A 16688-nucleotide genomic window follows, 5' to 3' on the forward strand; every position below is an offset into this window, starting at 1 on the left:
TGTGGGGCAGCTTTTATTTTATTTTTTTTTTTTTGTTTCCCCCCAAGATGTTGGGGGGGGGGGGCAGCTCCCCATAAAAAAGGGGATTGTTCAAATTGAATAGAAATTGTCTGATATAAGGAGAAACTCTGCATTGATCAAAGCTGATTGCTTTTGGACGTTCCCGGCAATCACACCGGGAACGATGTCTTAAGCTCCATTTCGCTTTTATTATACGAAAAAGCTCAATCCACACGCGGTGATCGAAAAATGTTGAATATTTAGTTTTTCAAACTCGGGCAAATTAAATAGACGTTAACTCGTAGATATTATCATTTAGACGTGATGTAAAAAGTTTTAAGGAGTGAGCCGACCGATCGCTTCTCGGAAAAAAGCTTTTCTCGGAAAAAAGCCCTTCTCGGACATACACAAAAAGCGAACATACACACACACGCACATTTTCGCTTTTATATATAGATATATAGATAGATATACTAGCTGGGTACCTAGCGTTACCCGGGTGTTTGGAGGTGGGGGGGAGGGGGGCTAAAAAATAAGCGAAGTAATTACCGTTTAAATTTTTTAAAACTCGAATAAAAAAAAAAAAAAAAAAAAATGAACATGTTCGGAAAAAAACAGTGAAAACATTGTTTCAATATTAAAAGTTTAAAACTCAAGAAAATATCTGATAACTCTGATTGAACCTGCAATCTTAAGATAACAACGCTGTCACTTAATCCATTGTGCTATGGACGCGTGGGCGAATGTAGGTCGTTTTTTATGATATTTAAACAAATTCAAGGTACATTTTTTGCACGTGTTGACGCATGCGTAGAAGCCATCTTGTCATGAAGGAAACAAGTTTTTTTTCCACCCCTATTTATAGAAAAGGGTCTGGTGGAGGGTGAGGGAATGAATGTTTTTGGCCAATTTTTCAATATTTGTCGTCGGAAGGTACGAGCTTGAAAATAATACCGATCTGACAAATCCATGGCCGGTCAAGTTTTTGCAAGACGTACGTACATACATACATTACACACGTACATACGCACACGTACACACACACATTTTCGCTTTTATATATATAGACTAGTGGGGGTGCCCGGGTGTTTGCAGGTGTGTGTGTAGAGGGGGGGGGGTTAGACAAAACAAAATAAAAAAACTAAATAATAAGCGAAGTAATAACCCCTTCTTTGCCGGACATACACAAAAAATGCCCACACACACACCAACACACATTTTGCCTTTTATATATATATATATATATATATATATATATATATATAACTGTTTCACTAAACATACTTTTTTTTTCTTAAATAAAATAAAAAAAACTACTTAATCAATTTATGTGAATTTTTTTTCCTATTTTATTTCCTTTTTTTCCTATTTTATTTCCTCTTTTTATTTCCGCTTTTTATTTCCTTTTTCATTGTGATCTATTATATAAAAGGCGAAATAGGCACAAGCGTTTGTATGTCCACGAAATGCTTTTTGCATCAGGCTTCTCGTGTCAGTTAGATTCAACAAGTTTTTGCATACTTCACAGATCATATCTCGCATTTGCAAACGGACATTGTCTCTGTCATATGTATTTATTTTCTTATTGAGTTAAACAAAATTCCCACTGTGCCGTCATCTCCAGTGTTTTTGTCTTTTTCATATAAAGCAAAACTATTGGGACACAACCACCCGGCCTTTAGGCCGGGTAGTGTTTGTTCAATAATTGGTCTTTGGTCAATATAGGGAAACCCTTCATACTGAGACAATTACTATTTATTTGGATACTTCCAGAGTGCCCCCTTTCTTTTTTTTGGGGGAGGGGTCCCCACATTAAAAACGATATATCTAATTTGCTTTCGGGGGGGGGGGGGGAAACAAATCTGCGCATGCATGGCGACTCTTATGATTCTTAAGTTAATTACCAACTCATTCAATTCACTATCATCTTTGGCCTAATGGTTAGCGAGGAAGACTAATTATCCTACGTTTTTGAGTTCGATCCCACCTTTTTTTTTTCTCTCAGTACACACCTCCGAGCACTTAGGCTAGTTATAAATAAATACATATATTTATTAGTGCCTTTCTAAATGATGCACCAACCACTTCCCGTTCCGGTAATTTCCATCAACTTAACAAGTTATCTGGACCTCCAAAAAGCTTAACTTGGAAACCTGATCGTTTGGTAGGAATATTCTTTCTCAGCCAGTAACTTGAATTGTGAAAAAAAATGTAACCATATTTTTTGGGTATGGTGATCATCAATGATATATATTGAACAGTTTTTAAAGTGTTCTAAGCTGAAAAGTAATTTCATGACACATTTTAACAAAAGCAATTATATTTTTTTATGCATTTTTGTTTAGGGAAGTTGAAACAATAAAACAAGTAAAAACATGTCTTCCAATCATGTTGATGTTATTCCTTACTGTTATAACTGAATCTCAAATATATGCAAGCATGATCTGTAGATTTTGCTAATAGTCAAATGTCATTAAGGAGCAACATCCAAATAATTTCATCCATTTACTCTTTATTTTTCTGTCTTAGACATCCATTTCTTTTCATAACTCGTATATAAATTGGATTTTAGGTGGTTCATTTTCACCAAAAGACATTTTTACCTGTATTCCAATTGTTCTAGTTTGTTTTGTTTTTTTTTTACCTCTAAAACCTAATATTAATTTCTTCAAAATATTTGCATAAATATAATCCCCAGCAATTTCTATTCCATTTTGTTTCAGCCGTAACATTTAAGTTGGAATTGTTTATTGGTTAATACTTTTTAATGTTAAATTTTATTTGGACCAAACGTGTTGCATTTGTCTTGTTATACCACTAATGTATAGATGTCACAATATCATTCAATGTGTTGTTTACAATGATCATCAACATTAGCTTGTTTCATTTCCAATTTTGGTTTTATTGGTACATCATGTGATTGTAGTTATTTGTACGCATCTTTCATCATCAAATGATGGCTTCATTTAAAGTTTTATTTTTATATAGCCCTATTTAAAATGTTTCATAGAATTTGGATTCACATTCATAATTCATCTTTGTTTAAATTAGAAAATAGCAAAATTCTAAGAACATACAGTTTTTAAATGATTGTGCAAAAGTTGAATAGAATTTAACTTAACACAATGTGACTTCAATTTTTTTTCTCTCTTAGCTTTTTTTTTTTTTTTTTTTTAATAAATGGACACCTGACATCGAAAGCTGGAATATTATTTCTTATAAATCTAAATGAAAGATAATTTTTTTAGTTAGCTTGGTTTTAAAATATTGGCATCTTTTAATTTTCAAATCTTCATAAAAAATTTTATTTTTCCAGAAATATTGGTGCTATTGATCTGTGCTATTTTTTAAATAGTATTTGCAAGTTTAAAGTTTTATCTGTTTTTATTAAATTGTATGGTTAAAGTACAAAATCGGTACAAAACACCCCCCTCGTCATGTTAGGAATGGCTTTCTAAATGTTATTTCAACACGAATCAATAAGTGCACTAGTACCGAAATATGTATTTGCATACTGAGCTCCTTGTTAGTTTCATATCAAAATAATGTTCTGTTGGAAATAACTTACGCCATGCAAAGTTTTCTACTTTTGTTTCACTCTTTAAAAAAAATAAATGGAGTTTTTTTTTTTTTTTTTTTTTTTTTTTTTTTTTTTTTATACATTGTGAAAACGTTTTGTTTTCAAGTTTGTACACTTTTTATAAATGTATTTTGTAGGAGATGACTATTCCACCTGGAAAGACTCCTATCAGTCACCTGCAGGAATTATGCACCAAACGTGGTTTGACCCCTCAATATGATCTCATATCAAATGAAGGGGCCACTCATGAGCCCACCTATATAATGCGTGTCACCGTAGGTGATATTGTGGCCACTGGAAAAGGTAAAGTGTATTTTTAATTTTCTCAACACTTGACTATTTAAAAAAAAACTTATTTATAGACAAGCAAATACAATGCAAAATTTAATTCTCATCTGACAAACATCTGTATTATAAAACTGCATTTTAACAATTGTATATTTAATATTACCAATATTGTATTTAATTACTGATATTTGGATGGTAGGAGCTTTTCTCTTGAGTGTACTGATGCCACCACTTGTGAAGATCTATAAAGACACGTTTGTGATTCACTGGTATTTAATATTTCCAGCCTTTTTATTTGCTAATCCGCGTACATTTGAATAATTGCTGTATTTGTTTCAAATTACAGAATTGATAATGATGGGGAAAGTTTTCTAATCAATGTAAAGGTGAATTTCTTAATGGAAATCAAATAAAAATAACTTAAAAATAAAAATTTAATTAGTTTTATAACGATATCGTAATAATTGAATTTAACTTTTAAAATCCTTAAAAAATAAAAATGAAGCTAGTAATACATAAACTATGCTGATAGTAAGCAATCCATTGATATATAAAAAAACAATATATGAAAAGGGGAATGTTTGAAAAATCCTAAAACAGGGCATTGAGAGTATACCTATATTGTAACTGTTCATTCAAGTGTTTTCAAATTGGCCTTGACATTCAGGCTAAAAAAAAATCTGCATTTTTAAGAAATGTAAGCCTTCTTCTGGACGCTTTGGCACCTAATGTCTTTAATTTTAATTTTTTTCCTGCTTGTTAGTAAAATAACATTTTGACAACCACTCAATTTCAATGTGTCTATAAAGCATTCTTTGTTATTTAGCGTCTCTTTACATGAGGCGGTTGCACATTCATCATGGTGATACAAGGTGATTTCTTTATTAAATTCTATCACTAACCTTGGTTTCAGTATACCATTGCGTCTGGTCATTATTGATGTCCATACCCCTGCAAACAATTGGAATGCAAAGTATTTTGATCTTTATCATACTAATAAAGATTTTGTAAAGATTTTCATGTGTGCTATTTCCACATTAAAGAATGTCCGTTGTCATTTAATTGCATCCCTTTTTTAATGATGCACTATTTTTTTGTAGGATCCAGCAAAAAGAAGGCCAAGCATTCAGCAGCCTTGGCCGCACATAATCAAATCTTAGGCATTAAAACTGAAGCGCAAACTGATGGAAGACAGTAAGTTTCTCTTGGCTTTTTCTGTTTGAGTTAAATCAACTTGACTTAGTTATGGAGAACTACATAAATTAAAAAAAAAAAAGAAAATCAATGTAAAGTTTTTAAGCTTGTTAAAATAAATGTATATTTCTTGTCTGTTAAGAGTAAAGCCAGGTGGACTAATATTTTAGAATCCAGATTATGCAGATTCAGAACCAGATGAGTGTAGCCTAATCGTCCTCATGATCAGGCCACAATAAATAATGCAAGACAAGTACCTTAATTTAATCAGTGACGTTTTTGTGTGTGTAACAGTGTCGTCCAAAAGTAGCAGCTCCAATGTGTGCTGATCTGTCTGATTACACCCATCTCTAGTAATTTACTTCCATCTGATCTGTCCTCGCCTGACTTTAACTTCAATCTCCCTGATCTCCTTCGGGAACTTTCAAGCGACCAACTGCTCTCGGCCATATTCAAAATCCAACTCTCCGCCTCGAAGTTTAGGCTTCAACTGGCTAAGTGTCTGACTTACTCCTCCCCCGTTCCTATTGTTCAATCCTTAATCTATGGTTCACTCCATTTGCTATCACCACACCCTAATTTAAACCATACCCTTCTTTTCTCTTTATGTTAAGAACAATTTCTTGTCTATTGATAAGTTCTTCTATTACTCGCTAGATCTACTTCCTTTTCTTTTGTCATTAACCCTTTTTTCCTACCCCCTCCTTCCCCTGCCCAGCATTCAACGAATATAGTGTCTCACAAGTTCAATTTATTCTGTTCAATTATGTACTGGTTAGTATAGGTACAATCATTTTGTTTCACAGCATATCAACATTTTTCAGATTAATGCGAAATCCAGTAATTTATGCTCAACAAATCTTCAGATATTTGTTTGGATTTGTTTTGTAGAGGAAAAATTTTGACTTTGCAAAGGAAACCATTGTTTTTTGTTTTTTTTTTTTTTTTTTAAGACAACCTGGCACAAGTTAGATGAAATAACTCTTGTTTGTGAAGATATGAAATCTTTAAAAAATTTTTCTCCATAAGTAAAATGAGTAAAAGTAACTACTGCTTGTGAAATTCACATGTGAAAATGGTGTTTTTAAAAGATTGGTAAACACATTTTATTTTTAACTAGCATTGATACCTGGCGTTGCTCAGGTGGATATAAAGTTTGATTTGGACACAGCTGCTAACTCCATCGTTACCTCCACAATAATTTCAAAAATAAAAGAACAGAAAAAACCTGTAAATGTAATCGCCCGAAAAAAAAATTATTAAAAACCTCCCCCACCAGAAGAAGGATATTAAGATGAGGAGCTATTCTCCAGATATTGAGTACTTAAGCGAACTTCTTTTAATGCTGCCTTGGTCTAGAAAGATTTCTCATTATGGTATTTATAAATAACGAAGAACTTGTATTAACTAAAATGATTAGTTATGACTTAATGTGTTATTAAAAGAAAAAGAAATTAGCAGTTACAATGTTAAAAAATCACATTACGTAATCCTCAAAATGTTTTGTTTTAATGTAAAAATACCAAATAAAATCTTTTAACCCTGTTAAAACTGTAAAAGAAAAAAATGATAGGAAGTATTGTTTTTGTTAATCATCATTGGATTAGAATTTTTGTTTCTTTTAAATAAAAACTTAATCTTTAGTTTACTTAAACCTGATAAAAAATTAAATAAGGAAATTGTTTTTCGTTTTAATATAATTATCAGCCAAAATTACAAAACAACCTTTTAAAAAAGAGCACCGCTACGTGTATGCAAATGTCAATACTAAAGTTTATGAGGCAACCTCCTAATCCACTGGCCCACAACGCTGATTGCGAAATAACGTTGGAAATTCTCTTATTTAAACCAATTTAAAAAAATAATGCTTGATACGCATGCACAGTTTTCAAAGTCGTTTAGAGACAATTTCACTGACTCTCGCTCCGGTTAAAACTTTATTTCTATATGAAACATTTAACTTTTTTTCTTTTTTTTCTAATTCTTACATTATGTGGCTGAGGGATTGCTCTTTCGGATAGTACCGGTCTGATGCAGCTGACAAAAGTTTTAGTGAGACATACAAGCCTATACGTTCACTCTTTCACACACCCACATTTGAGATTTATATTATAGACTTGTGTGTGTGAGAGGCAGGCAAAAAAAAAAGTGGTAATAAGAAGGCAAGCACAAACTTGCGAAGGAGAAGAATCTGAAAAAAAAAAAAGTGACGTCTTTGCCGTTGCATCCATCACCAAACTGGAAGTGGTGAAAGTTTATATTAAGGCTAGTCCTTCAAAAAGAGATGACTTTCGAAAATATTGTCGAAAACCCCGATCCTTCCTTGTAGAAAAGTGCCCAGTTGAGGGTGACAGAATTAATGTATTTATCCAATTTTTCGATATTTGTCATCCGAAGGGACGAGCTTCAAAATTATACCAATCTCATTTAAATCCATTCCCTCTGTCAAAGTTTTAGGCAGAACATACAAACATACATACATTTAAACAAACAGGTGAGATTTATATTACAGACTAGCGGGGGTACCTGGCGTTGCCCGGGTGTTACGAGGTGTGTGTGCCCTTAAATCAAAAAGAAACCGGGGGGGGGGGTACATTGGTAGGGTCGAACCCGAAACCCTGAGGCAAAGTTGGAAAATAAAATGTGAAAAAACATGACATGTTAACCGCTCGGCCAGCCAGAATGAGTTACTGAAAGATGTTTGAATTTATTTAACTAAGAAGAGAATTGACAGGTGCCTGCACTTGTGCGAGCGTTACGACGACGTAAGCAATAGCTATTCAGCAGTTAACATTTTCGGCGGGACAGTTTTTAATGAGGTCAATAAACCGGTTTGTTTTTTTTACCTAACTTTGGGGAAAACTCTGCTAAATAAATTACTAAGATATGAAATGGGGTGGCTTTTTGAATATCAAATGGCTTTTGAAGAAATGAAAGTTAACCTCTGATTTGTGTTCTCATTTATTATGATCATAAGGAGATACATGTTATTAGTAATTTGATATTATGGACCTATTTATTATATAAGGAAGATAACGGGGAGCTAAAAGCAGTACCCCTGTACATTTTTTTTGCTGGCATAAAAAAAATATTGCTAAATTTAGCAATATTAAGTTTATTTGTAACAATTTTTCTTCCTATGATATTGTTATACTGGGAACATGTGATATCAGCATTTAAAAAAAAAAAAAAAAAAAAAAAAATTTAGGATTTTTATACAAAACAAATTAGAATCCTTATGATGAAAAGTTATGTATATTGACCTGACATAGATAAAATAATCAAAGACCTTGTGAAGCTGTAGATGCTTTGAAATGACAACACCGCCATCAGTAAGCATCAATCCTGTCTTAAAATGGCCGAACCAGTCAAAACTACATATGCAGGACCAATAAATGGGATTTATTACCTTACCACAGTAGGTTCTTTTACAGAATGGGCAACTGAAGGAAGCCTTAAAACATTTGCACTAAAATTTCACGTTCCTGATACAATTGATAATTGAACTCTATTTACAATTAAAGAATTTGGAGATTTAGGCAGTTTTCAATTTGTCCTGTGACATTCTACATCTAATGGTTAAATAAAATGCTTCATGCTTTAAGCGAATGTTGAAATAAATTAGATGAGCATAACAAAAGATAAATAGTTTACTACCATTCAGGGAATGTGACTAGCTGAACTTATGTTCCCAAAGATTGGATCTGTATTTCATAAACCAATATTTGAAAAATATAATGCCAATTTTTTTTTTTTTTTTTAAATCGCAGTGAAAAAATTCATTTTAAAGATCATAAAAATAGAAAATGAGTTGGAAAGAAGGCATGGTAAAGCTAATAGAAAGTCTGTACAATTAAATGTCTCCAATGAATTGTTAGTACACTTCTAACCAACTTAAAAAGAGATACAGCTGGACAAAATTCTGGTAGGGAAGAAGTCTATGAAAGTAGGAAAATCTCATGTAATATTAGACAAATGCTCTAAAACATAAGACAACTATCTTGAAAAAAGTCAGAACAAATGGAAACCTGGATGAAATGCAACAATAAAAATAAATGATTGCATTAACTGGGATCAATTCGTTTTGCAATGGCGAGATCTATTGCATTGTTTGTGTGCGATTTCACCAGATGTGTAAGTTTTTTTTTACCAGATGTTTACCAAGAAGGATGAAAGCACTTTTGATGCACTTGTAGCATAAGATCATTCAGTTTTGAGGAGGGTGCAGTTTGTAAACTTAAAATTGTAAATTTGTTCCAGGAACAATTTCCTTTTAATCCAAACTTGCAAATGATTTTCAGCAACAAACGACTCTTTCAGTGCTGTATTTAACAGTTTACTTTAATGACATAACAATTTCAGTCTTCAACTACTGAAAAGTTAGTGAATTGCATCCGCCAGTGAAAATTGTTTTTAGAGACAGCAAGATATGATCCCCCATCTCCCCTTAGTGTTTTCATCTTTTCACTATTTTTTTTAAAGACTGACATAAGTTTCCTTAATGCTAAACTGTTTCATATACAAACTTTTCTCATTTCTGGTCCAATTTTTTTTAAATATGGTTTGAAAAAAAATATTTCAGAACATGTAATTTGGATATGCTTTTGTGTATTAAATAATTTTTTTGCAGTTAAAATATTTATTTGAAACCGAAAATGTGAAATATAAATTTCTGGTGCTTGTTTAGATTGGTAATCTTAAATCAATGCATTTCAGGTGAAAATGTCACTTGTGCTTAATGTTGAAATGAATATAAATTCCAAAAATTATGAAAAATGATCTAGTATAAAAATAATCCCAAGTGAAAATTATAGTTTAGCATTTTCTTGTAACTGCAATCAATAATTTTTAATTATGTACACCATTTTTAAACACAAAATATCTTAACATAATTGTCTTTTTTCTTTTTTTTTTTAATTATCTAAACATCTTATCTCTAGTTTATTTAAAAGTTCCTAAACTCACATATTTAAGACGTTGCGTAAAAAAAAAAAAAAATCAATCTTTTAATGGAGTCTCAACCATTCTTATGATGACCTTTTCCCTGTTGATTGTGGTGTGATGCTGGTCCTGTGCAGTTCTAGGAGGTCACCCTCCAGAGCTTCATCTTCTCTGAGATGGGGTTTATTGGTAATCGCTTGGGGTACCCCTACCAGGGAATATGAACACGTATTCTCTGGCATTTTTTTTCTTTAGGTCAGTGCTCCTCCTTAAGGGTACTGACGTTTTGTATTTATTTCTATCCCAATGTGAGAAATGTGACAAGAGTCAGAAAGTGGGATTAGTCTTTATTCCAATGTTATTTTTATGAGTATACATCTATCAAGAGTAATCTAAAATAAATGAATTTTATAAAAGTCAACTGTGAATGCAATATCTTAAATCTGTGTTTCAATTTCCTAGATCACCAACCGTTTCTGAGGAAGGTGTTCCAGGAAACCCAATTGGTGAGCTCCAAGAATTTGCACAGAAAAATCTCATCCGGCCTCCAATTTATGACTTAGATAGCCCTCAAGGTCCACCTCATGCTCGTGAATTCTATTGCAGTGTTAAACTTGGGAAGTTCCAAGAAAGAGGTAAGTTTCTTTAAAATTATTAAATGGTTATGTAATAAAAATTCCACGAGTTTTCAATTTTTTAATAGGTATCCAAATTTTTCTAAACTGCAGGCTTCACACGTATTTGAACTTTCTTTATAAAGAAAGACTTTCGTGACGTAAAGAACATCTTTATTTTCTTAATGATGCACACAGTTGCTGTTATCCCTCACTCAAGAATATAACATTTTTAAAGTGGCTCGTCTTAAATTCATCAAGGATGTATTCGTTTTCAAATTTTTACCACGTCTTTGTATTTATAAATCTAGCTATTTCTAAACCTTTTGCTACAATTAGATTCTTAATTACAAGCATTTGAAGATATTTTCAAAAACCTTTGTTCTTAAAGAGTTTCTCTTTTTTTATATACAACAAACGGCTCCTGATTCTCTATTCGTGTCCCATTATATTTTGTATTTCATTCAGTTTATAACTTGCTAAATACTCTTGCATAACACTACCATACTCGCCATGTGGCAGCCAATTTCGTGACGCATCTCATTAATGAATTGTTTGGCTATTCCTCTCTCATTAATGAATTGTTCATAAGATTATAGGTGTTTGTTATTTAGTTTGCTTCATAACCGGAATCGTATCTTATTTTGTTCATGGTTATGGCACATCAATAATCGGGTCTTATAGTGTTCATTATAATAAAATCAAATGTGCCTTTCATTTCCATGTCCGTTTCATGAGTCACCGGAGTCTGTTCTCAGCTCTGAAAACCAACTTTTCTCAACACAAATGATAAACAAGTCTTTTTCTGGACAAGAGTTTTTATTCAACCATTGATGTTACCACATTGAACCTGCGTAACCAATTCACTACCTAAAAGGAGAGCTCTTTATCTTGCTATGATCATGATCTCCATCTGACTCTTCATGCCACCTCCACAAAAATGTTTGCCCATCTTCTGAGATCCAGAGACTAGCCTTGAAATCCGCTGTCTCTGCCATCCAAAATCTGACTCCGATCTCATAATAATCACATTCCAACGATTCTGTGACGTTGCACTACAGCATCACTGCATGTCAACGTGTGCTCTGCACTATTTGAACCATCTATTTTGTTGTGATACATTAGACACACTACCTACAGCCACGCTCGTAACAAACCCATTTGAGAATTTCAAACCTAAAACAATTACCTCAATTCTCATTTCTATATATCACACTAGCCACAATTGCCAGTCTGTTTATGTAAGCCCATTGTCTAACATTATTTGGAAATGACAAATTGCTCTGGATATTTTTTAATTTAATTCTTGTTGAAAGTTTACAAAAGATTCCTGGTAAATCTATTCTTTTGACATGAACACTTAGTAATACAATAAAAAAAAAAAAAAATAAAATTTTTAAACTTAAAACGAATGTAAAAATATTGTGTGTATGTGTGTGTGTGTGTGTGTATATATATATATATATATATATATATATACACACACACACAATCAAACGTTTAATTTTTTTTAGTTGGAGAAGCACTGGACAATAATTACACATTAAAAAAAATTTTTTTTTTTTTTTCCCTCCTCTCAAGGAACTGGACGGTCAAAGAAAAGTGCCAAGCGAGCTGCAGCCCATGCAATGCTTACTCGCATTCGTACCCTGCAAGCAGAAGGTGGCGGATCCTCTCCTCCGGCCATTGAAGACTCTGACGATGAAGATGAAATTCCACTGGTAAGTTTTTTAGTAACCCAGTAATTATAGAAGCAACTGTACTCGTGAACCTGATGAATATACCCAGTGAACAAAGTGCAAGAGAAATACAGTAGTATTTAAAGGGATGGTTAGAATCTTAACACTCTTTCTGTTGTAATGTCCAAAATAGATGGTCAGTGTCTAGCATCTGGTATGGTGTTAAAAAAAAAATGCAACCTTGATTTGGAAAATTTCAATGTGGATGTCCAGGATTTGACTATTTGCACAATAAAATTTGTTGGACCTTAATGAGATATTGATATCATATGTATTTGGTAGAATCTGCAAACGTCAACTCTTTCAACTTTGGGTGCTTGGTGTTGCCTGGCTATTTGGAGGTGTTGGGCAAAAAAAATGGTGGTAGGAGGCAAGCAGGCTCCAGCCTGTACCGCAAAGGAGGAAAAGAACATGAAAAAAAAATGTTTTTGCCGTTGTGTCCATCGCCAAACCGGAAGTGATGAATTAAGGCTAGTCAATTAAAAAGAGGGGATAAAACTTTCGAAAATTTTGGTCTGATATGACTGGTTTTTGCCACGTTGATCAAAACCAATCAGCTTTGTGGGCGTCCCTGCCACGAGTACCAGGGAACTTATGGTATGGATTCAGTTTTGCTTTTTTATACTGAAAAGCGAAACTAAAATACGGCAATTGAAAAAAAATCTCGAAAATAGCGTGTAAAAGTCGGGCAAATCAAAGATACACAATCTCCATTTGTAACTCGTAGATATGACTTGGACAATATATAAAGCTTTAAGAATAAGTGAGCTCCCCCCTCCAAAAGCCTTTGCCGAACATACACAAAAAGTGCACACACATACTTACACACATTTTGACTTTTATATATATATATATATATATAGATGACTACGAAAATATATATTTGAACAGGATGAAATATTAAAATCTAATTAAGAGTAAATTTTTCTCTAGCAGCACTAAGCAATATATGCCTTATCTGACTAACAAAGCTTAAGAATTCTGTGCGGGGGAGGGAGGGGGTACTTAGTATATTAACATACAATAGAGGGCGGCAGTACTAGGGGTCTATCTTCAAAAACCATTTGCACCTAGCTTAATCTCTTCATTAGGATGATAATAGAGAAAAAAAATTTATGTGAAATGGAACTAATTCCTTTCACAGTTTTGGGGTGGGAGAGGACACTAAGAGAAATGAAGGACCCAGCAGAAATGAATTTCTGTTGAATAGAATAAGAATCTATTGCAGTGTTATTATGAAGCCATTGCAGTGTTGTTATCAAGAAGCCATTGCCATTGCAGTGTGTTCTAGCCAACTAAGTCCACTCATAGTCATTTGGAATGTTTTAGGAGTAACATAGTAGCCAAATAGCCGATTTTTTAAGTTTCGGGTAATTTTGGGCAAATTTCGGCTCATTTTGGCCCTTCTTTTTATCCTAGGAACCCAAAAATGGCTAGAAATTATGGGGTAATGTAAGTTTTAGCCAACTAAGTCCATTCATAGTCATTTCGGACGTTTTAGGAGTAACATAGTAGCCAAATAGCTGATTTTTTAAGATTTCGGCTCATTTTGGCCCTTCTTTTCATCCTATAAACCCAAAAATGCCTCAAAAATGGCTAGAAATCATCAGTCAACTATCTATACCAATTTGTATCCATTTAGGACGTTTAGGTGCATGCAATTTTGCATAATGTAAATTTTTTGCTGCAAATGGTGATTTTGGGCCCCCCCTCCCGGGGGGGGGCCACTATCGTAAAAAAAGCCCCCCACATGCCAAAAATTCTTTTTTTCTCTATCTATTATCATCCTAATGAAGAGATTAAGCTAGGTGCAAATGGTTTTTGAAGATAGACCCCTAGTACTGCCGCCCTCTCCATACAAGACTTTTTTTAGCCCATTAAAAAATGGGCAAATAATTTTTGCCCCTTTTTTTAATGGGTTAAAAAACCTGTTAACTTAGAATAAGTGCTTTAAGCCAAATTGATAGTTGAGTATGGTTAAATTTATGCTAAGTTTTGCATTAAATACTAATCTATTAATTCCTAACTGTGCATTAAATGGATACATAGTAGTTTGTTGTGCCTTATAACAAAGGTCCATACAAAATTAACAGATTGGCCAGTAGTTTCTAAGAAATATTTCAACAAAGAAATATTAAAATATTAAATCGAACAAATATTTGTTGGTATCAAAACAATATAAAATTTTCCAGAAATTTGCATGGAATGTTATTACTTTTCCTTCATTATTTAATTTATTTTTTAAAATTTTTTTCTTTTAGAGTTCTGAGCCAAGGATTTCATCTTATTCAACTATAAAAGAGCGAGTAAACCATTCTTATTCCAACCCGAAGCAAATCGATAAAGAGATTCAGCAATTTTATGATAAAATAGTTAAATCTGGTGGTAAAAAGAATAATGCTCTGCCCAGTGATAAGAAAGTGAATTATTGTCAGATGTTACAGGAAATTGCTGAAGTTCAGCGTTTCATGTTGACCTACCATGACCTTACAGAAAAAACAACTGAAGGTAAGTGCTTCATTATTATAGCTATCAATTAATTTTGGGTGAATTTGTTTGTCATTACAAACTGTGACAATTTGAATAAACATTAAAAAATAGTATTATTTTTCATCTGCTGTAATGGAAAAAATGTGGGTTTTTAATTAAAAAATTGAATAAAAACGTAGTGGATATGCATCCATTTGATCTGCGCATTTCTTTATCAAAATGTAATTGTAAACTTTGACAGATCAAGTGTGCCTCACCTTGATGCATATAATTAAATTCAAATCTAACCAAGTTATAATCCTGGCACAGTTACAGGCCATGCAGCTATTCTGCTAATTTAAAAGCTACCTATGATATGGTCAAGAATGAAAGTAAAAGTGGAGGAAACTTTTTATTTTTACATGCAACTATACTGTTAACATTATAAAGATCTTCACTAGGAGTAGAATCTTTTAACAAAACAGAAAAACCTATAAATTATTTAAGTTTTCTTTTGCTCTTATTTACTCCCAAACAAGTCAAAATGCTATGGAGGAGAAGGCTCTCCAGAATCTAGGGTCTTCTACAGTAAAAGCGCGAGATTTTTCTCACTAGTTGGAGTATTTAAGTTGAGTGGCTACCAGTGTTAAAAGCTTGTTGGAACACATTCCATTTAAGTATCTGTTAAACAAGGATAGATGGGATAATCAGAAAGGGATTGGAGCTTGTTTGATAGTGCGGGACCTAGATTTGAGACTGTCCAGTGGAGATTAATGGTTGATGCACCAGCCCATATATGACATTATTTCATGTACCATACTTTGGAGTAATTGCACCAAATACAGGAGCAAATATACAGATCTCTGACTGTAGTCTGGTGCTACCAGATCAGGCTTTTCATCGGCTTCCTGAGACGAAATGCACCTACATCGATTTTTCTGTTTTTGTTTTCTATTCTCTTTTGTAAAACTAAATTATGTTCTGCAAAAACCAGTACCCTTTCCTTTTTCCATCCCTACTTCCCAACCCCATCGGCGGGGCATTAAAATACACTGACTGCCACCCTGCAGAGAGTAAGTCTCTCAATGGGGCCACCTGTTGGCCGTGGATGGCGACTTGTGATGCCTGGGAAAAGGATCCTAGTGGCTGAGCACCTGATACCTAGGGAAAATAAAGGTATTGGGCGCAACGTTCCACTTTGGCCTTGTACTGGGCTAGACGGGCGGTCGGAGGGGCCCAATCTGATCAATCGGCTGGTTATGTCAAGCCCCACCATATATAACCCATACCAAGCCAGCAAGTAACCACTAATATTCCCATACCAAATCCACTAACAACTATACCCAAAAATATGGTGGAAAGCGGTGGCTGAGGGTCAATCATATTTGAGAACCAAAAGCTTACTCCATACACATCGGATTTGTCTTAGACTAAAATAAAAACAAATGTTCCAGAACAAAAAGATGAGTAGCTGCAAGGAAACTTTCCCGAAATATGAGTGTACTGGCTAAGGTATCCCCGTCTCAACCAAGATGAATGGAAACTCCCCCTTGGTAAATTCCCAATAAAAGGACTCCATAGAGGGTGGCGGAACCCAGGGTCAACAAATTAAAATAATGATATGGAGGAAAAAAAAAAAAACCTCTCTCTGATGTCTCAGACATCTGACTCGGACAACAGATCAGAACCACAAGTAAAACAGATACAAAAACAAGGAAATTACCCTAGTCTTCCCACCCTAAATATAGTGATAGAACCTACAAATAAAGAATCCTTTACAAAAAAGAATCAAACCTGCTTCAGTTAAAAGAAAAAAAGACCAATGGCACATTATTGGTCCAAGTGGATAAAGAAGCCCAATCC

The 16688-nt window shown here is 33.6% G+C and overlaps 1 protein-coding gene across 1 annotated transcript in view; it reads left to right on the forward strand.

Annotated features, from left to right (window-relative positions):
- The window catches only part of LOC145291370 (protein Loquacious-like), a 45447-nt gene that overhangs the window by 15558 nt on the left and 13201 nt on the right, over positions 1-16688 (forward strand). The window contains exons 3-7 of the mRNA XM_080137147.1: positions 3718-3883; positions 4969-5062; positions 10466-10638; positions 12199-12338; positions 14618-14864. Coding sequence (XP_079993273.1) covers positions 3718-3883; positions 4969-5062; positions 10466-10638; positions 12199-12338; positions 14618-14864 — 820 coding nt within the window. The remainder of the gene's footprint in view (positions 1-3717; positions 3884-4968; positions 5063-10465; positions 10639-12198; positions 12339-14617; positions 14865-16688) is intronic.

This window comes from Euprymna scolopes, chromosome 12, assembly GCF_053919585.1.
Source record: "Euprymna scolopes isolate OS-2025 chromosome 12, ASM5391958v1, whole genome shotgun sequence".
Classification (NCBI taxonomy): Eukaryota; Metazoa; Mollusca; class Cephalopoda; order Sepiida; family Sepiolidae; genus Euprymna; species Euprymna scolopes.